The sequence below is a fragment of the Erinaceus europaeus genome, chromosome 11 (genome assembly GCF_950295315.1).
Source record: "Erinaceus europaeus chromosome 11, mEriEur2.1, whole genome shotgun sequence".
In the NCBI taxonomy this organism is placed as follows: domain Eukaryota; kingdom Metazoa; phylum Chordata; class Mammalia; order Eulipotyphla; family Erinaceidae; genus Erinaceus; species Erinaceus europaeus.
The window spans coordinates 35,793,576-35,818,931 of record NC_080172.1 but is presented as its reverse complement, the minus strand read 5'-3'; the positions used below and the strand labels follow the sequence as shown (position 1 = coordinate 35,818,931).

Below are 25,356 nucleotides of genomic sequence, written 5' to 3'. Positions count from 1 at the left end.
CTAAAAGACCTCTTATAAACTAATATATCAGCATAATACATCAGCATAATACTTGCCATATATCAAAGCAAATAAAAAATTGTTGAATAATGGTACTACAATACATTAAATTCATAATATCAATAAATATCAATGGTTTAAATTCACCCATTAAAAGGCACAAAGTGGGAGAATGGATCAGAAAACACAACCCAACTTTAAGAAACCCACCTGACAAAACAAGACAAACAAAAACTTAAAGTGAAAGGATGGAAAATTATCATACAAGCTAATGGACCACACACACACACACACACACACACAAAGGTAAGAATAGCCATTCTCATCTCTGACACAATGGACTTTAAATTAAATAAAGTAATAAAAGATAGGCAAGGCCATTACATAATGACAAAAGGATCAATCAACCAAAAATATTTAACAATTATTAACATCTATGCACCCAATGAGGGACCATCTAAATACATCAAACACCTACCAAAAGAACTAAAAAATGCATCAATAATAATACAATAATAGTGGGAGACTTCAACACCCCACTCTCACACTTAGTCAGATCAACAAAGGAGAGAATCAACAAAGAAACAAGAGAATTAAATGAAGAGATGGACAGACTAGACCTCCTGGACATTTCCAGAGTCCTTAACCCCTCAAAATAAGAATACACATTCTTTTCAAATCCACATGGCACATCCACAAGGATAGACCACATGTTAGGCCACAAAGACAGTATCAACAAATTAAAGAGTATTGAAATCATCCCAACTAACTTCTCAGACCACAGTGGAGTAAAGCTAACATTTAACAACAAACAGAAATTCACTAAAAGTCACAGAATTTGGAAACTCAACAACATGTTGCTTAAGAACCGCTGGGTCAGAGTAGAACTCAAGCAAGAAATTCAAATGTTCCTGTGCTGGTATGCTTCTAGTTCTGCTTGTTACATCCCTTCTGTTACATTGCTTGATATTGTGGTCTATTTACATGATCATTCTGTTACATTGGTTTGGTCTCACTCCCCCTGCCTCCGGGAGATTTTGGGTTAGTCCTTGCTTTTTCACGATTCTTCCTTCTCCCTGCCCCCTATCCTATGTACTTCCTTAGTTCTTGACTCTGACGCCAGAGGAGAGAGAGGCAAGACAGAATTGGGTTGTGATTAGATTAGATTAGTTTTTTGAACTGTTTGCTCGTGAATAAAGAAATACTGCTTCTCCACTCAGCCATGTGCCCCTGGTTGTCTTGTCTTCCACCACGAAGCTAGCCTGGCATACTGGCACCCTAAACATTGACTGACATATGCTGCAACAACGTGGGACCTAACCTGCCCATCCCCCAGATAAGTGAAGACGTTTGGCTACCTATCCACTATGGGCTGCTTTTCTACTTATGAAGAGGTTTCCAAAGGCCTCTGCCCTTTCTTCATGAGATAGTTTCTCTGTCTCTGGAACATTTCGCTCTGGGCCACACTCTGGTTTCCACCCGGAGACTGCGGGCTCCCTGCTGGGACTGGGGACCCTGGCCGAGATTCCCCAGCTCGGCTCTGAAGGCAGAGGAGCTAGAATACGCAGACATCCATGTGATCACACCCTGAACTTCCTGGAGGTTAAGTTAGGCAAGAGGCCACCGCTGGACAATGCACCCCCCGAACAACTAAGACAGTACAGATCTAAATTCGTGTTTAAAATAACATGTCTTTGTAACAAAAGTTTTTCTCCTTGTGTATTGAAGACCATGTTTATGTGTGTGTTTGAAGTCTGGTAAACATTAACTTTAAGGTTAGAAATGTAACTTTAAGGCTACATTCTTACCAGACAAATTTAAATGAAAAAGTTTTCAACATAATTCTCATAAAGGTAAAATTAACTTATATTTAAAGTCTGAGGTAAAAATTAGTTAAAAATCAATATATTTTAACTAACTTGGTCTAAAAAACCTACGCACACCTAGGGTGTGTCTCCATCTTATACACGTGCAACAAAAGGTTAAATAAGATGTTATTGATATGTAAAGCTCTCAAATACCTTATTAATTAAGAACGATAGATTGCACAATGGTTATGCTAATGATTCTCATGCCTGAGGCTCTAACAATGGTTCTTTGCCTTACCACATTTTATTGCACTTAAATTGGTCAAGCAGCCTTAAAATGAAACGAGAAAGACCTTCCAAATTTATAAAGATACTTAAACCAATTATAATCATCGAGTTATCAATTATAGTAAACTTCTAACTTGTTACAAGTTTTTTTTTTCCACAACTAAGCTGTCAAGTTATCTACAGAAAAGTGGAATTCCAGCGGCTGACCTTCTTCATGCAACAATTCCCCCCTAACATTTCTTCCATGGACATTTGCTTTGGACTGGCACTTCTATCAGACTCACTGGTACACCTCTTGGACACTGTGCACAAAACTATAGCAGCTTCCCTTTATGCTGCTGGGTTTCTCAAAGGCTGACTGTAGCCAGCTTCCTTGGGACTCTATAGGCAATACTCCCCTCCTTGCTAGGTGATGCCCACAGAGGTAGGAAACGCCCGTCGAGGCAAGAAACGCCCGTCAACGCAAGAGAAGCCCACAGAGGCAGAAAATGTCCTTTAGCTTGATAAAGCCTTGCCCACAGAGGCAAGAAACGCCCCCCTCAGGCCTTCCCTTGGCATCACACTGGTTCTTGTTGCTCACTTACTTGTTCGTGCCAGTTTTTTTTTTTTTTGAAAATGCCTGTACGATATAGGTTTCTGTTCACCCCACACTCCTGATACTATGGTCAATTAGTTAAAAAGAAAAGGGGGAATTGTTGGTATGCTTCTAGTTCTGCTTTTGGGATCCCTTCTGTTACATTGCTTGACGTTGTGGTCTATTTACATGGTCATTCTGTTATACTGGCTTGGTCTCACTCCCACTGCCTCCAGGAGATTTTGATTTAGTCCTTGCCTTTTCGTGCTTCTTCCTTCTCCCCACCCCCTATCCTACGAACTTTCTTAGTCCCTGACTCTTCCGCCGGAGGAGAGAGAAGCAAGACAGAATTGGGTTGTGATTTGATTAGATTAGATTAGTTTTTTGAACCTTTTGCTCGTGAATAAAGAAATACTGCTTCTCCACTCAGCCATGTGCCCCTGGTTGTCTGTCTGCCGCCGCGAAGCTAGCCCGGCATACTGGCGCCCTGAATTTTCACTGACATTGATATGCTACTTAGTCATTTGGAAAAACAAGGTGTGATATTTGCTTCACTGTAGGGGGAAAAAATATAAAGGAATGATGACAGCATTGATAGCATTGGTAAGAAAGGGTCCAAATTACTCTCAAATAATGACTTGAAAGGTGTGTACATTTCTCTCAGGCTCAACATAGGCTCTTAAGAACTGAGCCTGGAACAAGTCCCCTGGGTGAGATCCTTCTGAAAGAATGTCCTCTGCTTCAGTGGTAGTCTCTCACCATAACAGAAAGTAGACTGAGAAAGAGGATAGCAGGCAGCGAAGTACCACTGACTCTTTAATGCACCTAGGATAGAACTGTCCTCAATGGAAATACATTTTTTTAGAATTTTTTAAAAGTATTTACTTATTGGATAGAGACAGCCAGAAATCAAGAGGGAAGTGGGTGATAGAGAAGGAGAGAGACAGAGAGACACCTGTAGCACTGCTTTACCACTCCGCAAAGTTTTTTCCCTGCAGGTGGGGACTGAGGCCTCGAACCCAGGTACTCGGGCATTTTAATACTTGCACTCAACCAGATGTGCCACCACCCAGCCCTAATGGAAATATCTCTGTAGTTCTATTAGGAAAGGAACAATATACTTACATAGCTTGAAGTAACTACAGATCATAACTGTTCAGACAGGTTAAGACCTTTCTTAAACTCCATTTCTCCTCCCCACTCCCTACCATTATGCTCACATTTCAAGCCTGGATCACAAGTAGTGTTTTGCTGGCTAAAAAAAGAGCAAGAAGAAGCTAATATCTTTAGTTTTATATTTATAAACTACAGACATCTAACGGGAAAATTGGGAAGGGAAGAAGTTTAAGATTGATTTGAAATTTTCATCATTTCCTTATCCAGGAGTTACTGGAATAGCTATTAGAATGGCCTGGAATTTGAAGAAAAATGGATTCACAAAGTTGATTTTCCAGGATAGTAAGGAAAAGGCAAAATACTTTTGCTTATGTCTTAGCAGGTTTACATCACTTGTTACAGTAAGCAATTTTCACAAGTAGGTTGTAGTATTTTACTAAAAGTCCTAGGTAAATAATATATTCTAAGCAATACTCTACCTTTAACATTAGATCTGTCCATTTGTTAATATTAATAGCAAGCCTATGAGATAAATCACATAGTATTCATTTTACATATGAGAAAACTGGGGAATAAACTAATAAATTTGTGTGATGTCATAATGGACTTGGGATTCCAACTCAGATATTGGACAGTAGAGTCCATTGCATGAGAACCAGACAGAGGTTAAGTATATTGCCTAGCAGCTGAAGGATATAAAAGCCATTCTAAGACTAAAAGGGTGTTCTAATTTAGAACTTTTTTATATCATTTTATTGGGAGATTAATGTTTCTCTTTAATTCCAGAACCATTAACTACTCATGTCTCATTTCCAGTTGGATGTCTCATAGCACCTTAACTTCAGCATAACTAAAAACTAAGCTCTGTTATTCCAGATGTTCCCACCTGAAAATGTGCTTTCTCAATCATCTCAAGTGTTTAGGTCAGAAACTCTACCTTTTCTCTCTGCTTCCTTAAAATCTACATATTGTCAATTCTAATTCCAAAAGGTCTTGGAATCACCTCCCGCTTCCATGTGACTGACATGATCTGAACTGGAGCACTGCAACAATGCCTTAACTCTTTGATTTTTAAAAAATATTTATTTATTCCCTTTTGTTGCCCTTGCTGTTTATTGTTGTTGATGTCATTGTTGTTGGATAGGACAGAGAGAAATGAAGAGAGGAGGGGAAGACAGAGAGGGGGAAAGAAAGAGAGAAAGACACCTGGAGACCTGCTACACCACCTGTGAAGCTACTCCCCTTCAAGTGGGGAACCGGGGGCTTGAACCAGGATCCTTACGCTTGTCAGTCCTTGCACTTTGCGCCACTTACACTTACCCACTGCCCTACCGCCCTACTCCCTCAACTCTTTGATCTTTAACATGTCTCCTTCAGTCTATTGTCCATACAGATGCACTGGGAGTCAAACCGTTCCTTCTCCCTGGGAAACTCTTCAAAGTTTTTCCACTGTTTTATCTTGGTTTTCAGTATTTTACTACTCTCCTTTCTCTTGTACTATTCTACAAATACTTTCTTCCTTCCTCCCACAATGTCCTTTCTGGCTGTCACATCCTCCTGAGATTCTTTTTCACTTGGTCAGATCCTAACTTTGAGGTTTCAACTACAATATTAGTTGCTCAAGGAAAGTGCCCTGTCCTTTCAACCTAACATATGTGCCCACTTTATGTATTTTTATCAATAGCTCATTTTCTCTCTACACAGGTTTTGTATTTCTTTGTGGAAATTATATTCATGATGCCTGTCTCCCTGAGCTGAAAACTCCATGGAGACAAAGAAATTTTCATTTCTTCCTGCACAGTGTCTGGCCCTAAGTATTTACTCAGTAAATTCTTTTGTCTAATTAACAGCTCAATTTTCCCATGGGCATATTATTGTTTTACTTTCAATAATGAACTTGAATATATTTAAAGAATGATGATAATGGGCATCTTTTATTCATGTGCCACTATTAACTTGTAGTGAGAATTAAATTGTTAAAGACTTTTGTGCTTCCATTATAGTTACCTTGATATAAAACAATAACATGATTTTGATATATTTGGCTGAAATAAAACTTGATATGTGTTCATAAAAGGCAAATAGTAAGTTTACTGCCTAGTAATGCTTTGTCTTCTCAGTGGTGTTTACTGAGTGTCAGCAAATGAGATGTGAAAAAAACCCAATAAGAACAAGAAGTTTCACATTCAAAATAATTTTTGAATGATTGCATACTTCGTTTGTGTTGTTCTGTAGAAATACTAAACTGATGAGTAGGGGTGAATTAATTTCTTCACATGTTTTAATGTTGATCTGAATATGTAATACATACATGCATCAGGGCAATTTGGAGACAATTGAAAATTCATGTTAGTTTTTTGTTTCCCCTTTTGCTCCCTTGAGCAAAAATATTTATAGATTTTACATCCCGGTGTAATAAAATAATCATTTGGTCAAAGGGCCTGCATTTACAAATGAAGCCACCTTTTTTAAAAATTATTTTCAACTTTTAGATAGAAAGGTGGGGGTGGGGAGGGATGCATAAAGTTTTCTTCAATAAAGTGAGTATCAGGCTGAAACCTGAGTCATGCACATAGCAAAGCAGCTATTTCACTGGCCCTAAAGGTTTCTTTTGGACTTGCAGTGGGAGTATGAAAACCACTGGACTGACTGCTGCTTTTGCTGAAGAAAAGTTTCTATTTGGACATCATTGTTTAGATTTTGGGCATGGTCTCCAGGTGTTTGGATAAAGTAAAGGTTCACTAGAAAATACTTGCTTGAAGTAGCAAAGTCATATGGAAAGGGAATAAGACAGAAAGTATGAGTTTTGCTGGCAGAGAAAAAAGAAAATCTTTTGAGTGTCAGATTAAAATAGCTGATAAAGATATTAAGAACAGGCTTTTGTTCTTTTTACTGATTTTTATGAAAATTTCCTGGTATACAAAGTCCAGGTAGGAAACATGGTAATCTCCAAAAAGTTGGAAATGCATTTTTTTCCTGTTCCAATCATGTGCATGTCATGTAACACTACTAAGCACATATTTTTAAATCTATATAGCACTGGTGGGAAGTATATTATTTTTCTTATGTTCAAAACAAAACCTAGACCACTAAATTACAGTTATATTACATAACACTTATCACTACATTTAGTAACAATTATCATCAAGAATGGTTATTTCAAATTAGGTATTATTTCTTCTTCTTCTAGCGTTTGCCCTTCTTCCGTAGTCAGTCATCAGCGTCAGATTGAGCCTGATGTAAAGTTTCAAGACCTCCTTTGAATCTGGAGAGGTGGCAGTCATTGACTATGTGGGTCATAGTCTGTCTGTAGCCGCAGGGGCAGTTCGGGTCGTCTCTGGCTCCCCAGCGATGGAACATAGCAGTGCACTGGCCATGGCCTGTTCGATAGCGATTGAGGAGGGCCCAATCATAACGTGCTAGGTCAAAGCCGGGTTGACGCTTGCAGGAGTCTGTGATGAGGTGTTTGTTCTTTACCTCAGCTGACTGCCAACTCTGTTTCCAAGAGACTGGAACAGAGAAGTTCGGTGTAGGCATAGGGGACCAGATTGGGTGACGAGACATCAAGCGTTGGACAGGGTGGGCAAAGATATCCGTGTATACTGGCAGGTCCGGTCGAGCGTAGACGTGGGAAATGAACTTAGATGATGCCGCATCCCAACGAATATCTGGCGGGGCGATGTTGCTAAGAACTGGCAGCCATGGAACTGGGGTGGAATGGATGGTTCCAGAAATTATCCTCATGGAGGAATATAATTTGGAATCGACCAAGTGGACATGGGGGCTACGGAACCATACTGGGGCACAGTATTCTGCAGTGGAATAGCATAATGCCAGAGATGATGATCGTAGTGTGGAAGCACTCGCGCCCCATGAGGAGCTGGCCAGTCTTGCAATGATGTTATTCCTTGCACCCACCTTTGCTGCAGTTTTTATGAGATGTTTGTGAAATGACAGAGTGCGATCGAGAGTAACGCCAAGATAGACTGGCTGGGCTTCATGCCGGATTCTTGTATCGCCAAGCTGCACATTAAGCTCACGCGAGGCCGAGGCATGGTGTAGATGGAAAACAGATGATACCGTTTTTGCAGTGCTAGGGATTAGTCGCCATTTTTTACAGTAATCAGATATCAGAGACATATCTTTTGTGAGTGTTTCCTCGAGGATGTCGAACTTTGATGCCTGAGTTGCACAGCAGATGTCATCAGCGTAGATGAACTTCCTTGAAGAAGTTTCTGGGAAGTCATTGATGTAAATATTAAATAGCATAGGAGCCAGAACAGAGCCCTGGGGGAGGCCACTTGAGACAAGTCTCAATCTGCTAGACTTGTCACCCAGATGCACCCGGTATTAGGTATTATATAAAATGTGAACAGATGATGTTATGTGTCCTGATTTAACCAAATATTTTTTATACTCATAGAATACAAGAATATAAATAAAGCTGAAGCAGAGTAGACAAAAACTAACAGATGAATCATCATATAAAATTAATTTGTATATAAAACTGTAGCAAATGCATGTTGTAAGGCAATTTTCCAAGGAGCTGTTGATGCTCTTTAGAGATAATCAGTATAATTTCATTCTCTCATTTATAGTGTATGTGGTAAGGTTTCATAAAAGATAAGACTTTAGGGACAGTGGATATAGAAAAGTTTGATCAATTCAGTGGAGGCAGTCTTCAGAAACAATGCATAGTTTGAATAAAGGTCCAAAATAGTCTTCAGTTTCAGTGAAAGAAGTAGCACACAATTTTTGTAGTGATGAAGAGATCAGTTCTGAGCACAGAAGAAATCAAAACAGCTCCTGTATCCCTTGCATACTTAGTCAAGAAGAGTCTATAGTTTTTTAAAATTAATTAATTTTCCCTTTTGTTTTCCTTGTCTTTATTTTTGTTGTAGTTATTATTGTTCTTATTGATGTCGTCGTTGTTAGATAGGACAGAGAAAAATGGAGAGAGGAGGGGAAAACAGAGAGGGGGAGAGCAAGACACCTGCAGACCTGCTTTACTGCCTGTGAAGCGACTCCCCTGCAGGTGAAAACCAGGAGGCTCAAGCAGGGATCCTTATGACCATTCTTCTGCTTTGCACCATGTGCGCTTAACCCACTGCACTACCATCTGACTCCTTATAGTTGTTTTTTTTTTTAAATGTTTTTAGAATGAGAGTATAACAGAGGGAGATAATAAAGAGATAGGAAGCAGTGTCACTCCATCATCTGTAGTGTCCTCTTAGTTCTCTATGTGGGGCTAAAAATAGAACCCAGAAGTTCAAACAAACAAGGTGAAGGCCTGTCATTAGCTATCTCCTGGACTCATACAGAATCTTAACTATATAGAAAGAATGATGGCTAGTTGGATAGAGTTGAGGATGAATGCAGAAGTACTCCATTTTAAGGCAAAGTGATGAGCTTTTTCACATAAAGATGGGGAATTTGGGAATATCACAATGATAGGTAATTGTGCTTCAGCTGATCACACATGATTTATACATTAATATATTAAGAGTAAATGTCATGGTCCAGAAGGTGGCACAGTGTGGTCCAGAAGGTGGCACAGTGGATAAAGCATTGGGCTCTCAAGCATGAGGTCCTGAATTCAATCCCTGGCAGCACATGTACCAGAGTGACGTCTGGTTCTTTCTCTCTCCTCCTATATTTCTCATGAATAAATAATTTTAAAAAAGAGTAAATGTGTGAAACATGTTCAAGAATGAGAGAGAACCTTTTGGATGTAAGTGAAATGTGTATAAGATAAGGCCAAAAATGAAATCTACATGTTCTCTAGGAAAAACATTTAAACACACACACACACACACACACACACACACACACACACACACACACACACATTTCCTAAAGCAAACATGCATTAAAGTAGAAGGTAGGCTTTAAAAAAATTAGTCATATCTTACCATTTGGTTTAATTTTTTATTTTTTGTTTTATTTTTTTATTATTAGTGATTTAACAGTGGTTTGCAAAAGTATAAGATTTCAAGGGTAAAAAAAAAAGATTTCAAGGGTATAGTTTCACACCATACAAGGTGTGTGTGGTGTGAATGTGTTAAATTATCATCCCACCATCAAAGTCTTGAGCCTTCCCCTTTCTAATAGCCACATGGTTCTCACAAATTCCAAGAGACAATCTTAACCATTTTTTTTATATACAATCACCAAGAATTCCAACTCTTTTAAACTGACAAGGATAATCCTCATGTTCTGAATTCAAGGGGTGTCTAGACATACAATTAAACTCTCTCTATGGTCCTAACAAAAACTGTGTCATTGTGTAATGAAACCTACTTCATAGTAATTTAGCTTAATTACAGCTCTGCGGTGTTCAATGGATTGTGTGTGGTTAATTGATAATGTCTCTGGAGTTGGTAGGAGGAACTTTGATCTCTGAAAACCTTGAAGGACAAAGAGGAACTAGTCATTAAAAAACAAGAAAACAGTATTCTAACTACAGTCCTACTGGGAAGGAAAATTAAATTGTATGAATATACTCTTCTGTAATCCTTAGAAAATTTAAAATCAATTTAAAATCAGGAACTTAAAGATGAATCTTCTAATTTTGTGTGACACCTAGAGACATGCTAACTACTATTGTGTTTATCCCTGACCTCTGCTCTATGGTGGCTTCAGAACTGTCAATAGAAAAAAATGAGAAAAACAGTAGGTGATAGCTATTTCCCATGATCAGAATGACTGGCATGATTAGGACTGACATGATTAGTGTCTGTAAAAATCCTTGGTAAACCCTGATCTCTAGAGCTACTCAGGAACAGGATGAATCCATGTTGGGCAAAGAAGGGCAGTTCTGGGACCTTTAAACATTTCCATTTACCTAAGAAACGTGTTAACTGCCTTTTCCTCTCCTTACTAGCCCAAGCCAATCAGTCATAATTTCACTTAGAAAATATATAATAAACACACACATACAGTCCTTAATATTTTGTACTGTCTCTGTTACTACTTCTTTTTTTTTTAGATTTTTTTTTCTTTATTGGGATTAATGGTTTATAATCAACAGTAAAATACAGAAGTTTTCCTCTAATTACACAAAACAACTGTATAATTTATTCATTTATACTGTTAGAACAAATCATGTTAAAATACACATTTACTCTTGTCAGTCTTCTAGTTTAAAAGCAAAAATAATTCACTTATAGAGGTTGCTTACAATTTCAAATTAAAGTCCAATCTACTGAGATTATTATTTCGAAGGATGGCCAATCATGAATGGCTGTTGGATTTTTTTTTTGCATTTAATAGTATGACAGTATAATTGTTCTTTTTAAATCTGATGATGTAATGGATAACACCAACTGATACTCAAATTTTGAATAAATCAGGGCTTTGGCTTTGATTGAGTGCATTGCACTCAATCCCCTGGTCCCCATCTGCATAAAGGAAGCATCAGGAACACTGGTGCAGTACTGCAGGTCTCTTCCTTTCTCTCTCCCTTTTTGTATCTCCTCCCTTTTCTCTCAATTTCTCCCTGTCTCTATAAAAATAAATGAGTAAAAACAATTGAAAACATTCTGAATAAGTCTTACATACCACTTTTCATAGAATTCCTTTTGTACATTCTTAGATTGAATTTTCTTATAACATGTTGAAGATTTTTACATCTATACTCTTGAAAGTTGCATATTTTTTAAAATCTTTTTTAACATTTAGTTATTTTCACTTTTGTTGCCCTTTTTTATTGTTGTTGTTGTGGTTATTGTTATTATTCATGTCGTTGCTGCTGGATAGGAGAGAGAGAAATGGAGAGAGGAGATGAAGACAGAGAGGGGGAGAGAAAGACCTGCTTCACCGCCTGTGAAGTGTCCCCTGCAGGTGGGGAGCCAGGGGGCTCGGATCGAGATCCTTATGGTGGTCCTTGCACTTTGAGCCACGTGTGCTTAACCCTCTGCACTACCACCCGACTCTTGAAAGATACTTGTGTATTACATGGTTTTATTTTGATATTAGTATAATGCTGGCCTTATTAAATGAGTTAGAAAGTACTTCTGCTTATATCCTTGAAAGAGATGGTCGGAGACTGGAGAAATTTCTTTCTTAAATGCTTCATAGAATTTACCAGTGACCAGGTGCTTTCTATTTTGGAAGATCACTAGCTCAATTTATTTTACATAAATGAGTCTATTCACATTATCTGTTTCTTCTTGTATGAGTGTTAGCAAAGTCTATGTCTTTTAAGGAATTAGCTTATCTCAGATAAGTTATCAACTATTTATTAGTTGTTTATGCTTTTATTAAATTTATTATAGAATAGCTTTACTCATATCTTCATTATCTTTTAAGTCCACTGGGAATGTGGTTATGTCTTCTCTTTTATTTTGCTATTAGTAATTTATACATTATTCTCTCTCCTTTGCCTAACTCTGCCTAATCTCTTTCTGCTACATTGACCTAGTTAGAAGTTGTTGATTTTAATGATTTTCTTAAGAAGTAAGCATTTGGTTTCCCTGATTTTTTACTCCTACTTGTTTAGTGAATTAAATTTCAGTGATTTATGATCCAGTTCTTATTTATCTTCTACTGACTATAAACTACAGCATATTTAAAAAAATAATATTTGTGGATTTGCAATATTTCAAAACAAATATCAGATGTTTTGATGATTTCAGGGATTAAAATATGTAAGTCACAGGCAGCTGTAGCTGAGTGGCTAAGGCAATGGATTTAAAGATTAAAAGAATAATTCAATCAAGCACCACCACACTAATCTTTACATTGTTGATATTGTCAGTTAGATTAAATGAATTGGCAGAAGAAATCTACTCCTCTTGAACTCATATGAGACTCAGAGTTAAAATTCCAGAGATACCATTCAAGAAGAAATTTAACATCAAAACTAAAATCATTCCATCAGAGCTGCGCAGTGGTGTAGCTCATTGAGAGTACATAATACTATATGCAAGGACCTAAGTCTGAGCCTCCCTTCCTCACATGCAGGTGGGGTGCTTCAGGAGCTGTGAAACAGGTCTGCAGGTCTCTGTCTTTCTTTCTCACTCTCTATCACCCTTCCTTTCTCAATTTCTCTCTGTTCTATCAAATAAAACAGAAAAAAAGGAGAGATACTGTGGAAAAAATAAAATATAAAGGGAAAAAATGGCAGACAGAAGCAGTGGATTTGTTGTGCTGACACCAAGCCCTACTAACCTTGGTAGAAAAAAAAATCATCCAGTTTCATGTCAAATAATGGCTTTAAAGAAATAAATGTAGGATGGCTCCTAAGCTGAAATAGGCCTCAGATCAAATCAAATCAGTGGGGTTTATAGTAAATATTTATACACCTTTCCCATATTTGGGAGCTACTCTCTTCACTGATCCAGCTTTCTGGCCCTTTTTCCAGCCAAGATATCATCTCCCCAGACAATAACTTGGATCCACCGGCATATCAGATGTCAGGCTCAGGAAAAAAAAAAAAAAAAAACTAGTATAGTCATGGGCCCTTTGAAATATAACTAAAGTAGGCCTACTAGCTATCTACAAAAATGGAGACCCAAAATCTTCATCTGCACTATTCCAGCCTTTAGGTTCATGATTAGTCAACAATTTGTTTGGCTCTATACTCTTCTTTCATCCACCAGGTTCTAGATTCTACCATGATGCCAACCAGACTTCTCTGGGTAGATGACCCCACCAATGTGTCCTGAAGCCTGGATTCTCCAGAACCCCACTCCACTAGGGAAAGAGAGAGACAGGCTGGGAGTATGGATCGACCTGCCAATGCCCATGTTCAGCGGGGAAGCAATTACAGAAGCCAGACCTTCCACCTTTGCGTCCCACAATGACCTTGGGTCCATATTCCCAGAGGGTTAAAGAATAGGAAAGCAGTGTTCCAGGAGGTGGCGCAGTGGATTCTCAACCATGAAGTCCTGAGTTCGATCCCCGCAGCACATGTACCAGAGTGATGTTTGGCTCTTTCTCTCCTCCTATCTTTCTCATGAATAAATAAATAAATAAATTCTTTTTTTTTAAAAAAAAAGATAGGAAAGCTATCAGGGGAGAGGATGGAATAGGGAGTTCTGGTGGTGGGAACTGTGTGGAGTTGTACCCTTCTTACCCTGTGGTTTTTGTCAGTGTTTCATTTTTATAAATAAAAATTATAAAAATAAAGAATAATAGAAAGAGGGAGTCAGGCGGTAGTGCAGTGGGTTAAGCGCACGTGGCTCAAAACCCAAGGACCTGCATAAGGATCCCAGTTCAAGCCCTGGCTCCCCACCTACAGGGGAGTCCCTTCACAGGCGGTGAAGCAGGTCTGTAGGTGTCTATCTTTCTCTCCCCCTCTGCCTTCCCCTCCTCTCTCCATTTCTCTCTGTCCTATATAACAAGGACGGCATCAATAACAACAACAATAATAACTACAACAACTATAAAAAAAAAAGACAAGGGCAACAAAAGGGAAAATAAATAAATAATTTAAAATAATAGAAAGAAAACAGGAATATATACATATGCTACAATGCACCTGTGTTTTTAAATATGTATTTCAAAAATAGCATTTTTCCTGTTAGATGATTTATAAACTGGATATGCCTAATGTCTTGTTTCACTCTTACCCTCTGCACTAGTACCATGCTTAAACCTACTTCTACAAACTTGTGCCTTTGCCATCTGATCTAATACAATCCATTTAGGGTACAGTAGTAAAAGGGAATTCAGAACAATTAAGAGAATAAACTCTCTAGTCATATTTTACTTTATAGTCTAATCTTGATTTGCTTTATGATTCTGAAAAACTTACATAACCCTCCTGAGACTCAGTGTTCTTATATGTGAAATGAAGACAATAAAACTGAAATCCTTTTAGATGTTACTTTTCTCAAGATTCTGTATTTTTCTAACAAAATGGAATATAAACATTAAATTCCTTTAAAGTGGTCTATTTTATAAACAAGTGGACAGTCTAAAAGTTGTGAATCACTATGCAGTAAGACTTTTTCTCAGTGATACTCGATTTAAAATTAGGTGGCATTTCTGGAATTCTTTCAGATCCCAAATCATTAAGCCTTCAGTGTAGCTAAATTCTTGTATAGCAGTATCACAGGCAAAAAGCCAGGAAGATTAAAGTTGAAGACTCACTTTGGATAAATTCCAAAATTCAAGGGGACATTTCAAAGGATAAATCACACAGTCAGTTAGTATCTATGGTGTGTTCAACATATTAGAAGTATATTTCAAGTCTAAATTTGAGAAGTAGAAACCAAGGTTAAAATGTAAAGTACATATGAGAAATTATATTATTAATTGGATTTTCCATGTGGAATTCTATGAACAGATATTATTTTCTAAAAGATAAGAAAAAAACACCAGGTACATGTATGCAGATTTATATTAATTTATTAATTTCAGATTATTAATTTTATTAATTTCAGATTATACCCAAGGACTCCATAACACCCAACCAAAAAGAGGTGTGTACTCCTATGTTCATAGCAGCACAATTCATAATAGCTAAAACCTGGAAGCAACCCAGGTGCCCAACAACAGATGACTAGCTGAGGAAGCTGTGGTATATATATACACAATGGAATACTATGCAGCTATCAAGAACAATGAATCCACCTTCTCTGACCCATCTTGGACAGAGCTAGAAGGAATTATGTTAAGTGAGCTAAGTCAGAAAGATAAAGATGAGTGTAGGATGATCCCACTCATCAACAGAAGTTGAGTAAGAAGATCTGAAAGGGAAACTAAAAGCAGGACCTGACTAAATTGTAAGTAGGGTACCAAAGTAAAAACCCTGTGGTGAGGGGTAGACATGCAGCTTCCTGGGCCAGTGGAGGGTGGGAGTGGGTGGGAGGGATGGGTCACAGTCTTTTGGTGGTGGGAATGGTGTTTATGTACACTCCTAGTAAAGTGTAGTCACATAAATCACTAGTTAATTAATATGAGAGGGGTAAAATTAATTGTATGTCTCAAAGTTTTTAAAACACTGACTGAGTCTTTTTAATATATAGGCTGTGTATTTGATATGCGGACTCTCAAAAGCCTAGACCAAGTAAATCAGAAGCAACCAATAGCACAGCTATATACAAGATACTAGGTACTGTACAGCAAACCCTAACAAAAGGACTTTTCAAAGTTAACCCAATTACCAAAGAATGTGATGATAACATTAACTATCCATTGTCTTTTTGAACCCTAAGACAGCAGGAACCTCACATCTCCACTACAGAGCCTCTACTCCCCCCAGTCCTGAAACCTTTGGATAGGGCCCACTTTCCTACATGCCTCTCCCAATCCATATCAAATAATATTGCATCTGCTGATCGAAACCTAATCAACACAGCGATTGCCACCTCAATATGCTTCAGCTCAGACTGTGTTCAGAGACTTTATTGGATATCTTTATTGGATAGGATAGAGAGAAATTGAGAGAGGAGTGGAAGACAGAGAGGGGGAGAGAAAGATAGACATCTGCACACCTGCTTCCAGTTATGAAGCGGACCCCACACACACACAGGTGGAGAGCCTGAGGCTTGAACTGGAATCCTTATGCCGGTCCTTGCGCTTCAAGCCATGTGCCTGCCTCTTTTTTTCAATGTAAATATTTTTATTATCTTTATTTATTTATTGTATAGAGACAGCCACAAATTAAGAGGTTAAGAGGTCATAGAGAGGAAGAGAGACAAAGAAACACCTGCAACACTACTTCACCATTCGTGAAGCTTTCCCCCTGCAGGTGGGGACCTGGGGCTTGAACCTGGGTCCCTGCACATTGTAACATGTGCACTCAACTAGGTACACCACTACCCAGGGCTGCCTTTTCATTTAAATATGGAGTCAAAGAGAGAGAGGGAGAAACATCACAATGCCGGAACATCTCCTGGTGCCATGATCTTTCCTGTGTAGTTTGAACCTAGGCTGTACATACTGCAATACATGCACTCTACGTACTAAGCTGTCTTCCCAGTCCCTGTGCACAGATTTATAAACCACTGTATACTAAGTATGGTCTTACAGATTATAGTTAGTACTATCATTTTTTAAAATGTGATTTGAGAGTTTATTGAATCAATGTTATCTTAAGTCTTTAAAGACTATTTATTTATTTATTTATTTTTACTATTGGATAGAGACAGAAATTGAGAAGGGAGAGGGGAGATAGAGAGGGCGAGAGACAAAGAGATACCTGTAGCTCTACTTCACCACTCGTGAAGCTTTCCCCCTGTAGGTGGGGAGTAAGGGCTTGAACCTGGGTCCTCATGCACTGCTAATGTGTGTGCTTAACCAGATGAGCCACAATTTGGCCCCATAAGTCTAACTATCTTTTATATAATCTATATAAAGCCAGTTCCAAAATATTCTTAGCACTCAAAATGTTATATATATATATATATATATATATATATATATATATGAATTAGAATTATATTCTTAAAATTTTTTTGTTATTTTCATTTATTTACTGGATAGAGACAGCCAGAAATTGAGAGGGATGGCAGTGATTGAAATACTACTTCACCACTCTCAAAACTTTCCTCCTGCAGGTGGGAACAGGGGGTATTGTACCCCAGGTCCTTGTGCACTGACATGTACACTCAAGGAGGTGTGACACAGCCCAGCCCAGAAGCAGATTCTTTATCAGAACCTGTAAAGGAAATCAGTCTTAATGTAACTCATTTATTTATTTACTCATTTATTTATTTACTCACTTATTTACCAGAGCTCTGCTTAGCTCTGGCTTTTGGTAGAGTTGGGGATTGAATCTGGGACCTCAGAGCCTCAGGCATGGGAGTCTGTGTACATAACCATTAAGCTATGTCTTTTACCCACTGATAAGCCTTATTGTGTAATTCTGAGTATCTAGTCATACTTTGCATGACTGCCAAACTATGGAACTCTGAGATTACAATCAGGCATTATTTCAAACACTTAAACACATAGTAATCTGTTATGCAGCGAAAACAACTGTATACAAATGGACAAAATGTCAAGGTTTATTGCTAAAGGAAAGAGTTGGTTGGAGAGTAAAATGGAGAAAAAGTAAATGTTTATATGTGTATACATGGAAAACTAACTGTATGTTTAAATATGCCCACATAGCAGCATCTATAGCCACCAGTCCTTTCTTTTTCATTATTAGTTTCTGAGTTTGTTTTTCTAAAATGTGGTCAATCATGTTGGAAACTTCTGAAAATTCTTGTGTTCAGTGCACTGAAGCAGTAGATTTAATTTCCTAACATACAAATTAAAGGAGAAAAACAGAATATTGAGCCTGAGAACACAGGATTAGTGATGCAGACTATAAAAGATGGATAAGAGCAAGAGACTGGCATACTTTCATGATGGCTTTTTTGGTCACTAGCAAGCCAGCCCATCATCTGGGGCCCTAGTCAGGGAATCCTGGGATTGCCCCACAGACATGATGGGCCTAGACTTCTAACAGATCCCTCTCTCCACTGTCACTGTTCATCTCCATTAAGAACATCATCGTGGGTCCTCCTGCGGGCCTCTACAGGACCTTGCCCTCAATGTGGAACAATAACTTTAGGGATTCTCTGATGGGAGGCTGGGTCAGAACACAATGCCACTCAAGGGAGATGGGTCCCACAACGAGTGCAGCCTAGAATGTTCCTAGTGATGACCACGGAATGAGAGCTCAGATCTTCAGGGATTCAGAGGTTACACAGGCTCCTGTGTTGAATATGGGCCCCAGACCAGATTGATGGGGTTCACATTTAAGGGTATTTATATACTTTCCCTATAAATGGGAGCTACTCTCTCCCCTAATTCAATGTTCTAGTCCTATTTCCAACTCTGACACCATCTTCCCAGCTTACCTGTGTGTTAGTTGTCAGGTTCAGGCAAAAATTAGTAAAGTCATGGGCCCCTTGGAATATACCTAAAATAGACTTCCTAGCTTTTTCCAGAATGGAGACTCAAAATCTCATCTGCTTTATTCTTACTTTTATGTTCCTGATTATTAAACACTTTTTTGTTTTATATATTATTTTCAGTCACCAAGTTCCAGATGCTACCATGATGCCAACCTGACTTCCTTGGGCAGAGGCCTCACCAATGAGTCCTGGAACCCCACCTCTCCAGAGCCCTGCCCCACTAGGGAAAAAGAGGCTGGGAGTATGGATCAACCTGTCAACACCCATGTTCAGTGGAGAGGCAATTACAGATGCCAGACCTTCCACCTTCTGCATAATGGATCATACTCCCACAGGGATAAAGAACAGGAAAGGTTCCAATGGAGGGGATGGGATATGAAACTCTGGTGGTGGGAATTGTTTGCCCTCTTATCCTACGGTCTTGTTGGTCATTATTAAATCAATCAATCAATCAGTCAATTAACAAATAGATAAATTTAAACAACAAGCAAGAAAAACATCTATCAAGGAATTTATCTCTGAAAGGTCTGAAAACTAAATGGCATTTGTTTATCTTTGTGTCTGAGTGAATCTTTGAGATGCTAATTTACTTTCCCATAGAAACAATGCTTGGGCTTAAATCTGTTAAATATGCTGTGTTAGAAAACTAATGTAATGGGAATAGTGCTGTAGCACATTAAGCACACATGGCACAAAGTGCAAGGGCCGGCTTAAGGATCCCGGTTTGAGCCCCTGGCTTCCCACCTGCAGGGGCGTGGCTTCACAGGCGGTGGGACAGGTCTGCAGGTGTCTATCTTTCTCTCCCCCTCTCTGTCTTCCCCTCCTCTGTCCATTTCTCTCTGTCCTAACAATGATGACATCAATAACAACAACAATAACTACGACAGCAATGAAAAACAACAAGAGCACAAAAGGGAAAATAAATAAATAAATATCAAAAAAAAGAAAACTAATGTATCACATCTTGATTATTAAGAGTAAATTGATCTACAAAAGAGTAAAAGGATTTTGAGAATTAATAAAAATAAAAAAATACCTTGAGACAGATTCACAAAGGAAAATTAAGAAAATACTCTAATGTATCAGAAATGAAAGAGGAGCAATTACAATGACCACTACAGAAACACAGTGGTTCAGAACAGTTTTCTATAAATATCTATATGTCAACAAACTGAGTAACATACAAAAAGGTATACACTATCAGAACTGTACAACCTTCTAAGATTGAAGCATGAAGATAAGAAATTCTCAAAAGATAGATAGTTGGAATATATTTAAACTAACCCTTCAAAGTCAGCATTATCCTGATGCCAAAATAAAAGAGGGATATTAAACAAAAGAAAAATTTTGACCAATATCAATATTCCTGATGTACACCAATAGAAAATCCTCAGCAAAAAATTATAAAACAAAATTCAACAGAGGGCTGGGTGGTGGCTTACCGGTTCAATGCACACATTGGAGAAGGGCTGGTGTGCAGAGTGGAAGGCAGCCGTTGCGGTTTGGCGCCACGTGGCTTAACCCACTGTGCTCACACCCGACTCTGCGGCTCCCACATCAATAATTGTAAAATAATTGTATTACCACGCTGCCAGGAGTTCCTGGTCTCTCTCTCCCTCCTGCGAAGCTAGCCCGGCAGAAGTGAACAAACTCTAAGACTTTGTGAGAACTATAGTTGTTATTACTGGGAGGTGAGGGGGCAGGTACACAGAACATGGTGGAGGATGCAGTATAGAACTATATATACCCTGTAATCTCACAATCTTGTAATCAACTGTTAATCACAAATGAAAAAGTAGAGGGGGCCAGGTGGTAGCACAGTGGGTGAAGTGCACATGGCCCAAAACAAATGAAAAATAGATACCTTTTAGTAATAAATATAAAATAAATATACTAAATATTTTCATATAGTACCTGTTTGTGACATTATAGTAGATTTCTGAAAATATTTAATAATGATTTTAGTTACGACTGTGGATAATAAAATGCAACATAATTCTGGATATAATTTATAGCTTTTTATCTGTGACTGATCTTGTTAAATACCTCCCTTTGGGGAGTCCTCTGTTCAGAGAATAATTTGTCCTGACTTTATATTAAATAAATGAATCACCAAAGCATCCCAATACATATTAGACACCACTAAATAAGTCAAAGTTTTCATCAAAGGAGTCTGTTGCATGTAGGTAAATATTTTCTGGTTAATTCAATTCAGACAAATTTCCCAAATTTAATAATTTTTTTTGCTAAATATGCATCTATTATTGTCATTAACTTGTAAAACTTTTCCAGTTTGATTTTAGCCACATTTTTCTCCTGCAAAAATAAAACTGTAGAGTTTTCCTTCTGTATAAGACATTTCACATTTCTATTTCACACATTTCTTGTCTTGAAAGATTCATTAATCCTATGCTCTGAGCTGCATATTTGTTATATTTAACTCTCTTCCACTTCCCAACCAAATGAATACAACAGCAAAGAAATGTTCCAGGAACATAAAGAGAAAAGAAAAGCTATGGTATGATTCAGCTTCAAAATGGGAGAGTGGAAATCATCTCCATAAACACAGGCCATTACACAAAGGACTGTATATTTCAGTTTGGATAATCAGAAAATAGAAGTTCATTAGCATATTTTCTAGCAAAAAATTCAATACTGTTTTGCTGTCAATTCTATGCTTTTCACAGACGCATAACACTTTAATTATGAATATTAAAAAAATAAAAGTGTATCTGTGCCAATAACCATTGCCGTCACTTCATACTTACAGCAACTGCCTCCAGGATTTGTTTAACAGCATCAGCAGCATCTCGTTCACTGTAATAGCCCTTTTCCACAATCCTAAAAAAAAAAAAAAAGCAAATCATGAGATGCAGTCAGTTGAGCTGATGTTAATAATAGTTAACTAAATTAATGTTTAAGAAGATGCATCTAAACTATAAAAAAAGGATAATTCACATAAATTGACACCCTAGAAATCTTCTGAGGCTTATTTAGAAAAATGAAAAATAAACATTTTTATTTTGAAGTACTCATCCTGTTTTTGTAAAAATATTTTCAATGCATCTTAATATATATTGCCATCCCTGGGTCTTTACTGCTCTGGGATGAATTGTTTTCAGATACAGAGTGAGACAGAAGTATGGGGTTGGGGAGATGCTATCGTACCCAAGTTTCCTTCAGTATGGTGGGGATTGGGCTTGAATCTGGGGGAAAAATATTTTTGATGGTAGATGAAATTGTGAAGAGGCTGCACACAGGATGTATATATAAGAAGTCCCTGATTTATCCACAGCACCATCAACAGCCAGAGCTGTGAAGTGCTCTAGGGAAGAAGGAGAGATAGAAAGGAAGGACAGAAGAAGGATGGAAGAAAGAAAGGGAGAAGGAAAGAAAGAAGGAAAGAGAAGACATATTTTCAAGTTTGCATTGTGACTCAAAATATATAAGTATAAAGAATTGTTCAGGGGGCTAGGAGATGGTACACTTGCTTGAGCACACATATTACCATGTACAAGGACCCAGGTTCAAACCTCCACTACCCACCTGCAGGGGAAGCTTCACAAGCAGTAAAGCAGTGGTGCAGGTGTCTCTCTTTCCCTGTCTTCCCCTTCCCACTTGATTACTCTCTGTTTCTATCCAATAAATTAGTCAATAAAATAGTTATAAAATTATTCATGGAATTTCACTGATTTTTCTCCAGTCTATTTAAAATTGGCAAAATATCTAAGTATCTATTAGAGAATACATTATATCAGATATGTTCCATCTACTAATTTATTTAATTGATCCTATAGAATAGCTACAGTGTGCTAGATATTAAGTAGTAAATGGGTATGGTTTCTGTACCCACAGGGTTTCTCTTGGTCTAAGTGAACAGACTACAGTCAATGCAGTGTGACTGATGTTTTAGAGAATGGGCTGAAGGCCATGCTGGGTGAGAAAAAGATTTCAGAGGTAGCTATATCTCAGCTCAGATTTGAAGGAAGTCTAAAACAATAGCTCTAGCACAGACATTTGAAGCAGGAATACAGCATGTAGACATGTTCTCTCCTCATTTCAGCATGACTCTGACACCATAGTTTGGCCCTGTCTTCAGCCCTCAGGAATTTTGCTCCCAGATAATTTGTAAATCAGAGTGTCACAGGGTTAGGTTACCAGAACACAGACATTCAATTTTAAATATTTTATAAGCTGAGCTACCACCTGGGTCGTACATGGAAGACTAGAAATATCAATTATGCTGAACTTATAAGTTGCAAAGCAGATTTATAACATAGAGCTGAGATTCAAAACCAAGTCAAGAAAATGAACTCTTGCAAACATTTTTTTTTTCTCCATTTGGGCATTGGTCCTATAGTAAGTCTGTTTGGTCAATGCCTTTCATTGTGGTAAAACTCTAATCCTCATTAGATAGAAGCCTGGCTCTAAGTAGGTACTCATAAATAAATATTTGTAGAATCAGTGTAAATTGCCAGGTGAATGTAGACCTTTGGGAAATACCTTTGCCTACATTTTTTTGTCATGGAGACGTAATGGTATGTATGTTATGTATGTACAAACTATTGCATTTACTGTTGAATGTATAACATTAATTTCCCAACAAATAAATTAAAAATACATAATTAAAATCAATCGTACCAGTAAAAAAAACAAAAACTCCTTATCACTGAATTTGGTAGGAATGTTTATCACTAATACATTTGCCATTGCTCCAAAGAAACATTATACATAATGGTGTTCTGGATTTCTCAGGCTTCTATGATCCCTGCCACCTAAGAATGGATGATAGCCACCAAGTTCAACAAAGGGGTAAAACAAAAAAGAGATCTGGGAGTGTGATGCCTCCATTTCTGTTTCTTTTCCTCAAGATGGTTTTGACAATTCTAGGTGTTTTATGGTTCCAGATAAATGATTGTAGTGTTTGTTCTATTCTCTTAAAGAAGCTTGGTAGAACTTTGATGGGTATTGCATTAAATTTGTATATGGCTCTGGGAAGAATATTCATTTTGATGATATTTATTCTTCCAAATCCATTTCTTGGTATCAGTATCTATTTCCTTGAGTAGCAACTCATAGTTTTCTTTCACTTCTCTGGTCAACTGTATTCCTAGGTATTTGATTGATTTTGCTGAAACAGTAAATGGGAGTGATTTCTGGATGTCTTCTTCTTCAGATTTAGTGTTTGCATAAAGAAATGCCACTGATTTTTGTAGTACATTAATTCTGTAGCCTGACACCTTGCTATATTGCCTAATAACTTCCAGTAGTTTTCTGCTGGATTCTTTAGGTTTTTCTATGTATACTATCATATCATCTGCAAATAGTGAGAGCTTGACTTCTTTCCTTCCAATCTGTATTCCTTTGATTTCTTTCTCTTGCCTGATTGCTATGGCAAGAACTTCCAATACCATGTTGAAGAGTAATGGTGACAGTGGACAGCCCTGTCTAGTCCCCCATCTGAGGGGAAATGCTTTCAGCTTCTGTCCATTGAGTATGATGTTGGCTGTAGGTTTGCTATATATGGATTCAACTATCTTGAGGAATTTCCATCTATTCCCATTTTTTGTAGATTTTTGAGCATGAATAGGTGTTGAAATTGGTTCAGCCTCTGTGGAGAGCAGTCTGGAGAACTCATACAAGGCTAGACATAGACCTTCCATATGATCCAGTAATTCCTCTCCTGGGGTTATACCCCAAGGACTCCATAACACCCAACCAAAAAGAGGTGTGTACTCCTATGTTCATAGTAGCACAATTCATAATAGCTAAAACCTGGAAGCAACCCAGGTGCCCAACAACAGATGAGTGGCTGAGAAAGCTGTGGTATATATACACAATGGAATACTATACAGCTATCAAGAACAATGAACCCACCTTCTCTGACCCATCTTGGACAGAGCTAGAAGGAATTATGTTAAGTGAGCTAAGTTAGAAAGATGAAGATGAATATGGGATGATCCCACTCATCAACAGAAGTTGAGAAAGAAGATCTGAAAGGGAAACTAAAAGCAGGACCTGACTAAATTGTAAGTAGGGCACCAGAGTAAAAACCCTGTGGTGAGGGGAAGGGTGGACATGTGGTTTCCTGGGCCAATGGGGCGTCGCAGTGGGTGGGTGGGATGGGACACAGTCTTTTGGTGGTGGGAATGGTGTTTATGTACACTCCTAGTAAAGTGTAGTCACATAAATCACTAGTTAATTAATATGAGAGGGGTAAAATTAATTGCATGTCTCAAAGTTTTTAAAACACTGACTGAGTCTTTTTAATATATAGGCTGTGTATTTGATATGCAGACTCTCTCAAAAGCCTAGACCAAGTAGATCAGAAGCAACCAATGGCACAGCTACATACAAGATACTGTACAGCAAACCCTACCAAAAGGACTTTTCAAAGTTAACCCAATTACCAAATAATGTGATGATAACATTAACTATCCATTGTCTTTTTGAACCCTAAGACAGCAGGAACCTCACATCTCCACTACAGAGCCTCTACTCCCCCCAGTCCTGGAACCTTTGGATAGGACCCACTTTCCCACATGCCTCTCCCAATCCATATCAAATAATATTGCATCTGCTGATCACAACCTAATCAACGCAATGATTGCCACCTCAACATACTTCAGCTCAGACTGTGTTCAGAGACTTCAGGTGTGGAATGACAACCCTTCAGTTTCATTACTCGGGTGAGACCTTTCCTTTCATAGTA

General features: G+C 38.0%; 1 protein-coding gene across 3 annotated transcripts in view; it reads right to left on the bottom strand.

The window, feature by feature from the left end:
- The window catches only part of CAMK4 (calcium/calmodulin dependent protein kinase IV), a 267,756-nt gene that overhangs the window by 37,935 nt on the left and 204,465 nt on the right, over positions 1-25,356 (bottom strand). For all 3 annotated transcript variants that reach the window (XM_060201264.1, XM_060201263.1, XM_007531867.3), the window contains one exon: positions 21,413-21,485. In XM_060201264.1, the coding sequence (XP_060057247.1) occupies positions 21,413-21,485 (73 nt within the window). The remainder of the gene's footprint in view (positions 1-21,412; positions 21,486-25,356) is intronic.